Source organism: Eutrigla gurnardus, assembly GCF_963514095.1.
Source record: "Eutrigla gurnardus genome assembly, chromosome: 12".
NCBI classification, from domain to species: domain Eukaryota; kingdom Metazoa; phylum Chordata; class Actinopteri; order Perciformes; family Triglidae; genus Eutrigla; species Eutrigla gurnardus.
In genome coordinates, this window is record NC_139926.1 from 9,724,353 (window position 1) to 9,738,739 (window position 14,387).

The 14,387-nt window shown below is 41.2% G+C and overlaps 2 protein-coding genes across 5 annotated transcripts in view; one reads left to right on the forward strand and one right to left on the reverse strand.

Annotated features, from left to right (window-relative positions):
• LOC311021713 (uncharacterized protein) overlaps positions 1-14,387 on the forward strand; it is a 441,358-nt gene that overhangs the window by 197,010 nt on the left and 229,961 nt on the right. The gene's annotated exons all lie outside the window — the stretch shown is intronic.
• The window catches only part of kalrna (kalirin RhoGEF kinase a), a 138,394-nt gene that overhangs the window by 68,537 nt on the left and 55,470 nt on the right, over positions 1-14,387 (reverse strand). For all 4 annotated transcript variants that reach the window (XM_084023806.1, XM_084023807.1, XM_084023808.1 and 1 more), the window contains exons 12-18: positions 10,598-10,696; positions 9,770-9,901; positions 5,658-5,780; positions 2,165-2,356; positions 1,642-1,811; positions 1,063-1,237; positions 90-345 (exon numbers count right to left, since the gene is read on the reverse strand). In XM_084023806.1, the coding sequence (XP_083879932.1) occupies positions 90-345; positions 1,063-1,237; positions 1,642-1,811; positions 2,165-2,356; positions 5,658-5,780; positions 9,770-9,901; positions 10,598-10,696 (1,147 nt within the window). The remainder of the gene's footprint in view (positions 1-89; positions 346-1,062; positions 1,238-1,641; positions 1,812-2,164; positions 2,357-5,657; positions 5,781-9,769; positions 9,902-10,597; positions 10,697-14,387) is intronic.

The following is a 14,387-nucleotide window of genomic DNA, read 5'->3' on the forward strand; positions in this document are numbered from 1 at the left end:
AAATGGGTTTCCATCTTTCTGTATTCCTCCACTTTGTGTCCACCCATGTTTTACCTCATAGAGTAACAGGGTGTCTGTGTGTGATTTACCTGAAGCCTGGACCTCCATGATGTACTGGTGCAGGTCTTGACCCTGCTGCATTACTTCATAGGTCATGTTGTTCATGGCCGCCTTCCTCTCTGCGTGTCGTTTCAGCCGCTGCTCTGCCAGGCCGATGTCCTCTGCGCCGCCAGAGGAGGCGCTGCCTCCCCCGCTACTGCTGCTGCCACTGCTGCTGCCTGAACGGCCGGTGTCGTTCAGCTGACGAGAGAGATCCTCATTCCAGGCATCTAACTCCGCTGTGACCTGCAGGAACAGAAGAAACGTTGGATCAGCAGACACGTTTAACGACACAACGGGCTAGGGTGGTTTATTGTGGTATGTCAACATTGGCTCTAATTGGCTCTTATAAGTGGCTGGTGGTCCAATTGGGGATGCTGAATCAGCGGTGTAGGCTGTAAGAGAAAGGTTAGAGCTCCCTTTGCTATGCTTAGAAAATGATTTCACACATGTTGTTCACCTGGACTTTCTTTTTTTTTGACCACATCCAAAAAACCACCGGCTGAAAATTGAAGACAAAATGTCCCTTTGAAATGTCAGGTGCAGCTTTTCAAAAGACACATTCTCAGGTTATGTTATGAGCACATCATAACGTTTGAATAATCTCTGAAGATTTACTTTTTTTTTTCTCTTTCTTTTCTCTTTTTTTTTTGCTGAACGAATTAGGACTAATTCTGTGTGAATATCTGCAGGTTTTGCATGCAGTATATTATATTTTCACCTATTCAGAAACGGCGTATTTGAATATTTCTGCATACTGGTCTTGGAATTTCATAAAGTGGGTATTACTAGCAAGCTGAAACTCTTGTGGATCCAATGAGTCATCTCACTGTACTGAGACCAGTCTTGGTGACTAAATGTGGTATTTTGGAGGGATTTGTGTTATAAATGTAATTTGTGAACATTTTTGGTCAATCCTCAAGTGGTCCTCCACTTTGATATTGAGCAAACACACACTCTTACCTCTATGGTATACTGCTCAAATATGCGTAGCTGGAGGAAGATGTCCAACTTGATTTTGCGTTCGTGGAACAGTTCCTCCATCTGGCCCTGAGCCTCGTCCAGCTGCTGCAGCACCCCCTGGATGTGTGCAATGGAACTGCAGTGAGGCGTCTTATTGGTCGACATGGCTGCATCTCTGTGGAGACAGAGGGAGATATGATACCATATAGGCCTGAACACAAGGCCTACCTCTTATAACATGACCTGCTTTGGCAACACAACAAGTTCTGACAAAAAACTTTTCATTCCTGTATATTTTTTCATATGAAATTTAAATGACAATTCAAAAAAAGCAAGAAAATAAGTACTAACTGCATGTGTTTCCCTCCCCCTCCCAAACAAAATGAGTTGAATCTCAACCAAACTCACATTGAGAGGCAAGAAAAAATGCTCCCAATCTCGTATGATGCACCTTTAAGTATGAATAGTATTCGCTAAGCTGCTGAATAAATCCTTCTTTCCACTTTAATAACATTATAAATATCATTACCTGAGCCTCTCAAACGCCATCATGAATAACAATATGAATGTTATTATTACCTGAGCTGCTGTATTAATTCCTCTCCCTCTTTAATCACATTGAGCGTTGCCTCCAGCGTGGCCGTCTGCTGCTGCTGAAACTGCTGGATCAGAGTCTGAACCGAATCGACCGAATCGCAGCACACTTCATCCAACAGCTGCTTCTGCAGCTCCTCCATCCACGACCACAGCTGGACACACAGATGGGCAAACGGACAGACTGGCAGTAGTTAGTGGATGTGTGATCAAAACCATCAACACCGTATTCTCTTTCCACTCCACCACTTCAACTTTACTGCTGTGTCTGAAAATACTGGAGACAGGAAATAACAACTACATGGCAGACTTCAAGTGCCACTAATTAGAGCAAGGAAACTGTTTGTCCTATTGGGACTCAAATTTGCCATTACACCACTTATCACAAATCACAGTCTCTGTGGTCAACGATGAATAAATAATGAATGTGGATAGATCCGCCAGGCAGCAGGAGGATGTCTGAGAATGTGTTGCTTTTTGGGGTTTGTGTGTGTTGGTGTGCTCCCACCTCTTTGGTGTGAGTGTGGAAGGAGACGGACATGTCGAGCAGCAGCTTCCTGTGTTCCACTCGACGGACAAAGTCCTGGATTCGGACTTCCAGGTGCCTGGCTGCCTTGTAGATTTCCTCGGGGTCGCACTCTCCGGTCTGAGCCAGCTGCTCAGCTGCCTCCAGCAGCTTGTCTGCATTAGTGTATGTGTTCTGAGAGGGGGAGGAGGGACCTTCATCAACAACAGCAACACCATCAACATGATCAATAGCTGCATAAGCTTCATCTTAGCCTTCACCACGGCCATGGCAAATTATTATATGTACATATTACTGTATGTATACTGTAGGCAGATAGAAATGTTTTCTCTTCTGTGGTTGTGTTGTAGAAGTGTCTGTTGTTGTAATACCCATATCGGCCACAAGGGGCTTAAGTGCACCAATACCCTATATTCTCTGTTTTCGTTGTCTCTCAGGTGGGTTTCACTTGCTAGCACACAATATATATATATATATATATATATATATATATATATATATATATATATATATATATATATATATACGTTTTTTCTTCACCTGTTTCACAGGAAAAAAAATAAGGAACCTGTTTTCCACCTGTTCTTAAGTCATAAACACAGATCAGACTTAGAAAATGGATCCCCAGATTTGTTTTTATCACTTGCCTATCAGGGCTTCTGTAGCTTTACATTATTATTAACAATAATATCATATTTTCCGATGAAGGAGAATCTGTGGCATCCTGACATCTCCGGTGATGTTTCAGATTTTTTAAATCAGATTTACAGCTAAACACCACTGCTGCACAGAGATATCACTGGATCACACACACACAGACACACACACACACACACACACACACACACACACACACACACACACACGCACGGGCAGATCATGTATTAAAATGTTAATTCTATTTTCTGTAAATCAATAGTGTGCGGTTTCCTCTTTCTACATCTATCTCCACCAAAAAGGGACTAAATCCTGTTGAGTGTTAAAGCTCTCAGCATTCATCAGGACAACACAATGGATTAGTGTCGGTCCATTCTGGTAAATAGGAGATTATCGCTGGAATATTTCACTTCAGGACATATATTACATCCGCATTATTATAGGTGACTGGAGGTTGAGGGGTGTGATGCTAGAGTGGGAAAAACAACATTATGTTATGATCCCAATTATTCAAGAAAATGAGTTTAGGTGACGGCTTACAGTCTGGATATTTCACATTTTAGAGGGATTAGTCAGCAGATAAAGATTATAATTTAAAAGAGATTATTACTCTTCACTGGTTTGGTTCAGGGTGAGGATTAAAGCAGGAAGCTGACGGGAAAGCAGAATCATCCCAGGCACCTGAATATACTATAGAAGACCAAGCCTGACTTTTTAAGACGTGAATTAATTAAATGGTGAAAAAAGTTAATAAATAAATGAATAAAGTCAACATTTCGTGAATAAATTGAACAAACAATCTGCCAAAAAATACATACTTAAAAAACAAAAAACAAACTCAGTTTAACTCGGGGTGAAACTAGGTTGGTTTGTCTTCCTTATACAACGGTAGAATGGAACATACATTGATACATTTTTAAGTATAAAACCATATTACACAAACTGCCTCCTCATCCATTTTCTCTTTCCACTCTAACTATCTATCAATAGCTGCCACCTTCGATCTTGTGGATAACTGTCATTCCTCAAACCTGCACCCTCTTTGATTAAAGTGCTTTTAAGTGTTTGAACCCTCATCTTGGTGAGAGCGACAGAGACATTTTAAACTTGATTATTTTTTAAGCATGAAGGATTATAAAATCAGGATGAAGGACTATTTGACCACTGAATGTTCTTGTCCCGTTTCTGAACACGGCCAATTCACCGTTTTAAGTTCTACGTCTTCAGCTCGTTTTCTTTCTTTCTTTTCCTCCCTAAATGAATTATGCTCTTGTTTGTGATTTTAAGTAAAACATTTTATGCTTCCGTCTTGGCCAGGACTAAATCTATACCCTGGTAAAATAAAAAATAATAACAATAATCTAGCCACTACATAATAACATTATTCAAATGCCTAAGCAATGACAAGCTATCCCCAACAACCCCGTTAGCAGCACAACAATAAAGATGTGAGTTGACTTCAAACAAACCAGCAAATTGCATCAATTAGAGAATTCACTGTTAGGACAAGTGCATACAGTTTCAAACCAAAACGGTGAAGGTTCCAGGGATGATGTAAATCCTCTGTGTGCCTGACCCTGGCTTGTAGCTACTGATTTGGTTTTTGGCAAACATAAATAAGGAGGCAGAGGCAAAGGGTTTTTTCTACTATATAAATATACTATACTATAACGAAATGTCATTACTAACACTGTATGATGTCAAAGTAAATAATGTGGGTATTATTATTATTATTTTATCTATTTTTATTTTACCATAGCAGATGTTCAAACCATTTCTATTGCAACACCGACTTTGCACAGAACGCCACATTCTTACTAATAATTGTATAAATCTCTACTGAGAGCTTCCACATGTGTCTTTGTTTTGTTTTCATCTTTATGACCAAAAGTCCAGTTTCAGTGCTTCTTACATGATAGACTGTAGAACTGGAATGAAATTCAGGAATGGATAACATCTTCTACAGATCCTTCAGGAAAGCCTTGTGACCATAAATGGTTACGTGTAGAGGCATGTCTTCATGCTTCCTGCCGCCACCGGGCACCGTGGTTTTGCAAATTTGGGATTAATCAAGGAAGATTACTTGCAGATGTTTGCAAGCGAATAAACATTTGATGATAAAAAAAAACTACTAACATCAAAATACTTTGGCCCCGAGAGGCTGAGGTGCACCACTTCCTCTAAATGCACTAAATATGAATTCAATAATGAATGTGTTCTTCTAGGTGAGTTATGATTTACATAACTCGCTGACACACAGAATAAGCGCATTGTGTTTAGAGTGGAGAAATTAAAACTCACCTGAAAGAACACATGAAGGTTTTCAGTCAACATGGGGTCGCCTCTCGTGTTACATAGAAAAATAAAGATTCCATCTGCCAAAACTGATTTATTCACCTGTTTCACAGATGAGTTTATACTAAATAGTAAATACTATTATACTAAATAGTACCCTGGCATCTGTTCTTAAGTCATTAACAGAGAGAAAAGAAATTTAGACCAGATTCATTTTCTCACTTCCGTACCTGAGTTTAGACAATGACAACATTCTCATTTGGGGACAAACTGCTCCTTTTACACAAGTATGCATTCAGAAATGCATTGAAGTACCACAGATGCTCTTTAGTGGCAGCTTACATCTAATGATAACCTGACTGTGAAGGCGTAAACAAAGTAAAATGCAGCACTTGAAAACACAACACATGGTGTTGATGATTTCTACTGAAAAGTATTAATCACTGAGGCATTTGTCCATTTAAATCAGTCGTTCTTCATTAATAGCCTTGGAATGGAAGCCCATGTGGACAGACAGACTCACCTGAGCTACATCTTCAAAGTCGTCGTGTCTTTTCTGCAGGGCTCGGGCTCTGTGGAGGGATTTCCCAACACCAGTGTGTTTGCTGAGGAAAGCCTCGCCGTGGTTCTCTATCCAGTCCATCACCTAGATGAGAAGAGAACTTTAGAGCGCCTTCACAACACCTCTTAACACTCAGTATGAAAGGTCACCTGCTGAATCGTCTGTTCAAGTACAACATGGTCTCAAACCTCATGAATTAAGAATTGGAAAAGATGAAACCTTCATGATCTGTGTGGGACATTTAGGTCAGTGCAGCTGTGTAGAACAGGACGTTGAATATTATGTGCCTTAAAAACTACTGCACACCAAATGTCATCATTGATAGGTAGCATGTCTTGATGCGTTGTTAATTTGCTTCATTGGTGGTATTATATATATATATATATATATATAATCTTCAACACATAGTATTCTAAGTTTTTCTTTGTGATTGTGGATGACCCAGTCGTTTATTTTGTAGTGTTTTGGCACATGGTTGGACTATATTTTCACTATTAACCAGTATGTCTAATATGATATTTAATTGATTCATTTCACTGTTATACAACTTCAACTTTACTAATGCAAACACTTCAATTAAATACTTGTAATAAAGTACTTATTAGAGCCCGACCGATATATCGGCGGGCCGATATTATTGGCCGATATTAGGCATTTTCCAAACTATCGGTTACTATCGGTATTGGCATTTATAATGGCCGATAAATTAATATTTTAAAAATAAAATAAAAACGGACGAAACACCCTTATAGAACTTAACAGAATTTGTCTCCAGTCTTGTTCAAAGTTATATTTATGAAGCTTACCAAGTCTTTTAATACTGGTAACTTTGTGTTTGGTTGTTGTTGTTATTGTGTTTTTGTTCAAAGGACTTTAAGTTTTATATCTTAAGTTTGTATTTTTATACATTTTATTTATCAGAACTTTAATATATTTGGATGTTCATCTGTTCCGTTGTGACAATAAAATAAACAAGTTTATTTTTAAACTGAATTATCATATTATTTTAGTGAAGACTCATAAATAACTAACTAATGTTTGGGAAATCTGTTAATGTTTTGTTACGCGATTCTGAAATAAAAATAATATCGGCCGATATATTGGAATATCAGATTTTTAAATCAACAAACATTTGTATCGGTATCGGCCTTCAAAACCCTTTATCGGTCGGGCTCTAGTACTTATACACTGATGATGTAACTGATGCTTGTGCTGAAGTAAAAGATCTGAGCACTTCTCCCTCCACTGACATCTCAAAGCACCGTGAAGGAGCAGTGAGGAGGGATCAACGGTGTTGAAATCCATGACGTCGGTGTAATGTAGTCAGTCCAGCTGGAGCCGCAAAGAGGTCAGCGAAAGGTCACGAGTTAACAAACACAAGCCGGAGCACGCTGACTGCAGCTGGGCTTTCTTCGTTTGAACCTGCGGCTCAAACTGCCAGACAAAACGACACACCTAATATGTTCCCTTTCAGCCTTAACTTGTGCATCTCAGCCTCTTCCTCTCCGGGGTCACATATATCCCGGAGCATCACTACTCTGGCTGGAATAGCCCCGTTTTTAGTGATTTATAGACTATTGGTATGAGCCTTCTTTCTCACTTGCTCCTTGTCTCACTTTCTATGAACGCCTCCCGCCCCCCGTGTGTGTCTCTCTCTGGGGTCTCATAGGAACTGATGTATGACGAGCACCGTTGGCGAAGCTCTGTTTTCAAAGAATTTATAACCTACTGACACAATCTCTTCCTCACTCACTATTTCTATCTCCCACTCTCTCGTGGGTCACATATAAATGTTCGCATGGCGTCCGTGCTCAGTTTCCATGTTAGAATTTGTAGTCGGCCTGATGCCCTGATTCTCTCTCCCCAGGGCCGTTCATTTATACACGATGACTTCAGTTACAATGGACCTGTGTTCAATCAACTCAATGTGCTCTTGTTACTGTGCATGTGTGTCCTCCAGACCTCCCCGAGTTACAGAAGTAAAATTCACATTCATTTTTTCCATAAGCCCCTTTTTGACCGCAAGGAAAACTCCCCAGAGACTTGGAAAACTTTTGAGGAACTTATTGCATTTCAACCACATGAACCAGGATCTAAATTAATTTCCGGGTACACGTTACCCCCCAAAAAGGCCAAAAAGGGGTTGGGAGGTAGAACTTTCTGAAAGCACAGAAACTTTTTGCGTGGTGTTTGCAGGGATCACCATCACTGATTAGCAGTTCGGGTGCAAATCAAATTAGAGAAAGACTATATAATAATACATAAATATATGCATTATGTTTGAGGTGTGGCCTGGAAGTTAAACGTATTCATGGGTTACTGTTGGTGGGAGGATTTTGATGGTTTGCTTTGGAGGGATGTTCTGGCTGCATCTGTGCTGGGCTGTGAATGGCTTTCTGTATGTATTTATCTGTGAGGATAATGTTTCTCTCTTGGATGGATTTCAGTCCAGAGAATACTGAGGATGTAATGGATGCTGGTGTACTGTGGGAGTCTGCAGGCCATTTTAATAGACGTTTATTGCTGCAGGTGTTAAACTACAGAAGCTGCATCTCTACAGTTGGATGATATTACCTTGGCTCATAGTGGAGATGCATCAAATCCTGCCAACAAACAGCAAGATGTTGCAGAAGCCAAATCGGTCCAGTTTGCTCTGGCCTGTGGGCGCTCTTAAGTTTTTGGCTCAACTGTTTAAAACATGGGAACTCATCACACCCTCTATCTCCTCCTACAGATGCTCTCTCTCTCTCATTACAATGGTGGGATCAGGTGTGCTGGTGTTGGGCAGCAGCTGTATTCCAGCTTTGATCAACTTCGCTTTAAATACTGGGCTCCTTTTCCAACACCACATTGTAGACTATGCTGCCCACTTAGTCTAGTTTGTCTTGCCTTTCGTCTCGTTGCCTGATCTAACTTCCCTCTGCCTGCAGCCATGCTCAGCCCAACACCTGACATCGACCCACTCCTGACTCTCTGGACCTCTCTCTGGATCGGCTCCCCCTTTCCTGGACTCCCTCTGCACATTTATAAGTTTTGTTAATTAAATCCTTCACTTTGCTAACCACCCATGTCTGCACTTGGGTTCACCAAAAACAGTAACTAAAATATGTTTCTGAAAACATTTGAGGCTACGTGGTAACACAGAGCTGATTTATAATTGAGTCTCATTGACTACTTGACATGAGTTACGCGAGCCTGCTGGTTTGTTATTAAATAAAATCGAATTCCAGTCATGATTATGCGATTTCAGATGGGCTGAGTGGTCAGTCCATTCACCGAAGCGTATCCACCAACGTGCGGGCGATTCTCGTGCTCTCCATATGAATGATTGGTGCATCTCCACCATTAGTTTCAGGTTTCATGCATCGGCAACACTGTGTCCCTGTTACAGTCCATCTGTTTATAAAACTACAGAGAGTACACATGTGAACTCTTTACTGAGATTCCAGAGGTTTCCGTAATGCCTGTGGTATTTGGTTGTACCTCATTCCAACTGCATTACTGTCAGAGCCATAATCACCTTAAAGAAAGCAATGCAATAAATAAGACCTCCCGCTACCCCAATGAGGATCCCTTCTGCTGGTTAAAAATACCCTTCATAAAACACAGCTGGGATGTAACATTTTTTGGAGCTCCCGATTATCTTTAAAACCCCCAGGAATCTGGGCTGACACCTTTCCAAAACCGCATTGTCTGCTCGTCTGGGAAACATGAGCAGTGGTACCAGTGGAGCAGAGATCTGCTCTGAGCATTTTATCTCAGGAATTTTGCCATTACACACTGACTCCAGGACAGAAGAGATCAATGAGCGTGTGATTCCCATCGGTTCTGCTATGCAAAGTTCACTTGATCACATGCTTACATACCAGACGACCAAGGTTTGGCATAATTCTCTAACCTCGTGGCTGAGTATAACACTTACAAGTCCCTTTCAGTAAATTCAAAACTGCTATAAAAAGTTAAAACAGTTGTTTTTCTCAGTTTCCAAAAACACGCCAATCCACAAGACATTCCTGCTTCTTTCTCGCGAACACACTTCCTTTTTCCTTCTGCATGTGTGTTTGTGAATGTACCTGCTGGACGTCTTGCTGGAACACACACAGCTGCAGTCTCTGGTGCAGTCGGACCTTTCGATGCTGCCAAATATTCTCCAGTCGCCGCTGATGGTGGAGAACCTCGTGAACCACGTCCAGGATGCAGTGAACCTGCGGAATAACACAAACTCCACAGTGACCACTTGAATTCATTATATTTCAATTTAATATAAAAGACTTAAAGGATAACTTTGGTATTATTTCAGTCCTACTTCCCCATGTTTTTCATCTCTAAGTCACTAATTGGGAAAACTATTTTTGAAATTGCTATATGTATATGTATAGAGTCAGCTATATGGATGAGTGTGGAGGAGACTGGTGGTGCTCCTGTGGGTGCTGTGACCCGACACACCACAGAGGAGGAACGCTATTAAGAGAGGAACCTCCTGCTGTCTGATTATCAGCTTCCAGAACAAGACTTCTCCTCGAGCGGGACTCGGACACAATAAACAGACCGGATCAAGCTAAAGGTAATGATAAAAATGTTTTATTTCTCTGGAGGGTCATTCCCATAATGCTGCCAGACACTTATATTAACAATCTGATTCCGTCAGTGGAAACAAGTAGCACATTTACTGGACATAACTGACTCAACTCACTTGCCCTCGCAGCAGGTTTCAGAGCTGCAGTCGGCAGCGTTCGCCCTCAATACTGAACCAATTTCAAACATCGTAGCTCCCATTAGACACAAAAACATTCAGGTTGAAAAATACTGAAAGTTACCCTTTAAAACTGCCTCTCTTTGTAATTGGCTCAGAGAAGAAGAAGCCCCAAGAGAACCCCACAAAGGAACACTGTGGCACTCACCGCTTTGGAGTAATTAGCAGTGGCTGTTAGCGATTCAGAGTTGCCAGGACTCAGAGGCCTCTGGAGGACGTCCAATAGGGCTTTACCATCCTGACTCACCTGGGAAGACAGACAGGTAGGCCAGAGAGGTTAGACAGGCTACACAGATAGACGGACACAGACAGATGCAAAGAGGTCAACTTGTTTGCTTATTATAAAGAACTGGAGTGACTTTTTTCAGGTTAAGCATGTTCCGGTTGGTCATAGCTCCAAAGATTCAAACTACAACCCTCTGCCACTTGCTTTTGCCAGTGTTTTTTTTAATTATCACTTAATATGATTAAAAACAAACCGATAATGAACTTTCAAGATACTGTCAGGATGAAAGTTTGTTTAAACACCCCAAGCAATTACATTATTTTTCTTGCACTGATCAGTTTTGAGATTTTGCTTCCATAACACTCAACACACTTCATCATAACATAAACTTTAAGACACATTTTAAGACAAAAAACAATCCTCTTCAGGTAAGTAATCAACTGCTGATATTAGTTCATTGTTAACACTAGTCCCTCAACCCTATTTACTCTATGCCCAATCCATGTAATTTTACAATGTTTGTCATTTGTAATTTTATTCCTTAAAACATGACAGAAATAGATTTTTTATGGCTGTTGACAGTAGTTTCTGATATCTAAAATTGGCTCTAATCAACAACAATACATCAACAAAATGAAACAATATTTTTGAGCCTGGCTTGCACTCATGTTTATTAATCTAGTCTGGAAATGTTTCATTTTTGTTATACCCTATTCATATGTTTCCCCTTGTGTTCACTAATTAACTAATTGTTTCAGCACAATAGCTTTGTATTTGAGAAGGAACCATTCCAGAGATTGAACAGACTTGACATAAAGAAGATTTACATAATGAGATGCAAGAGGGAATACCAGCATAAAAGCACCTTTTATATGGTTTGTTCTGAAGATGAGCCAATGCATGCTATCGCCTTCATCGGGAGCTAAAACACCATGAGGGAGTTGGTTCTTTTGAACAGTGATAAAACAAAAACCGCAGAGATTACACACACTTAAGGCAGCCAAGCAAAGTGTCGCCTCAGCACACACACACACACGCACATGTGCGCACACCTAGCGGAGACACCTGCATCTTCATCGTATCTGCTATCTTAAATGTCTGTAGTCACAGAACAGAGAAAATTATGTTGTAACTCATCTTCACCAATTTACGTCAAACAAGAAGAGCTTCTGCTCACAGTTTTATTTTGTGTCAGCATAGTTTTGCTGGAAACCTAAAAAGGAACCCTGTTAACGCCGTGAAATTCTCTCACCTTGTTAGATAAATGCATCAAGTCAAGAGGACAAGATAAAAACCACTTGCCAGTCTAAAAGCGTGTCACTTTTTGCAGCGCTCTCACTGGTAACTGTCATAGCTTGTAAACCCTGTCAGTTTGAGCCCCTGTCCAGAGCTGTGTGTGTGTGTATGTGTGTGTATACATAGACATATATAGGGAGTATCTTTTCACAGATAAGCATGAATTGAGCTAACAGCGCAACAGCCCGTCTAACGATAAAACGCTGGCTCCACTGGAGCAGAGAGCAGAGAAGAGTGGGAGTGTTCCCAGACTAAATTTAGTAGAACATGGAGGGTTTTCAGACAAACGATCTGAACAGTGGTGGTGACCAACGGCACCCTGTCATCACAGCCAATCACAGCCAGCATCACTGAGCTGCCGCAGAGCAGCAGTTACAGCACCCAAGAGACTCTAGACTGTATTCTGGAGTACCCGTCCCTCGCCGAGGGCCATACTAGTGCCATTTTTAACGCATTCAAACATACCATTTTCACTACCACTACCATTCCCTAACAACTAAAATAAATGCTAACAAAATTAACACTCCTCAGTCAGGAACTCATTTTCTGGTATGTTTTGTTCAGGAGGCCATTCAAGTATTCCCGGGACAGTGTTATACACATAGATGGTAATGGTGGATATAACCATCTTTCTTAATCGTCACTGTCACAATAAAAAAGAATGGGCACAACATGCAGCCCTTCTTCACCATGCACAGGGAGCAGCAAATCCACAGAAAATTGGAGAAAGCAATGTTGCGTAAGCAAAAGCCAAAAGAAGATACATCGGAAGTAACTGGTGCCAATAAACGAGAGAGGTGGCCGTGAGCAGTAAACTAAAATTTCATAGCTTCGGTCAGGAAACCAGGGGGTGATAGTTAGGTAGGTAGGTAGGTAGGTAGGTAGGTAGGTAGGTAGGTAGGTATGTAGGTATGTATGTAGGTAGGTCGGTCGGTAGGTAGGTAGGTAGGTATGTAGGTAGGTAGGTTGGTCGGTCTGTAGGTAGGAAGGAAGGAACGAAGGTCGGTAGGTAGGTAGGTAGGTAGGTAGGTAGGTAGGTAGGTAGGTAGGTAGGTAGGAACAAAGGTAGGAAGGAACGAAGGTAGGTAGGTAGATTGGAAGGTAAGAAGTTAGGTAGGTAGGTAGGTAGGTAGGTAGGTAGGTAGGTAGGTAGGTAGGTAGGTAGGTAGGAAGGAAGGAACATAGGTAGGTAGGTAGGAACAAAGGTAGGAAGGAACTAGGGCTGTAGCGATACACTAATCTCACGATACGATACGATATACGATATTCAGCTCACGATATGATATATATCACGATATTCAGTCAACGATATGATTCGATACTAGGGGTGTAACGGTACATGTATTTGTATTGAACCGTTTCGGTACGGGGTGCTCGGTTCGGAACGGAGGCGTACCGAACGAGTTTCCATACGGACATATTAAGTAGAGGACCGCATGTGTGGAGGATGCTGCAGCCGCACATGCAGCTACTTTATGCTAATCAGAGGCACCGGGCTCGACTCGCTGCCTCGCGAACGCTCGCAAAAATCTATGTTTGAAGGAGAGCGCCTGTCAATCATCCTCTAGTGGCAGCCCGCCAAGCGTGCAATACTGGGAAGCGGCGCGTCCACTCGCGTTTAAAATCGCCCCTGTGGACACGTACCTTAATGCCACTAGCGTTGGCAACAAGCCAGAGTTGGAGGACCCTCCCGCGACATTAAGGTCTCCCGTTTGGGAACACTTCGGCTTCCCGGTGAGATACAAACAGGGACAAAGAGAGGTTGATAAAACCAAAGCGGTTTGCCGACATTGTTCATGTGAGGTCGGGTATATTTCTGGCAACACGTCAAACCTGTTGACGCATTTGAAACGGCACCACCCCCACGTGAACATCGCTACAACGAGGAGAAAGACGAGCGTAACGTTAGTGCAAACATAGCTCCCCACCTCATTTAAACAGCCTCTCCCTGCCCTGTTCAATTTTGCACCATCAGATGGAGAAAATATTTGTTTTTAAAGAAACAGTCTGTTATTTTTATTTATTTTTAGTCTGAGCCTTATTCATGTTATTTAATCTGAGCAACAACTTGAAACTGTTTAGTGTTGCAACTGTTCAATTTTGCACATCAGATGGAGAAAATATATTTTTTAAAGAAACAGTCTGTTATTTTTATTTTTTAAATAAATATTTTAAATACTTGTATTTATATTTTTGAGCAGCATTCTAGCTCCAGTGCATGTTCCTACTGTTAAAAGCACAAAAGTAATAAACAACTAGCACATTTATATTTTGCATTTTGTTTTCTTACTGTACCGAAAATGAACCGAACCGTGACCTCAAAACCGAGGTACGTACCGAACCGAGATTTTTGTGTACCGTTACACCCCTATTCGATACGATTCGATATAATTCGATACACTTACATCATTTTCTG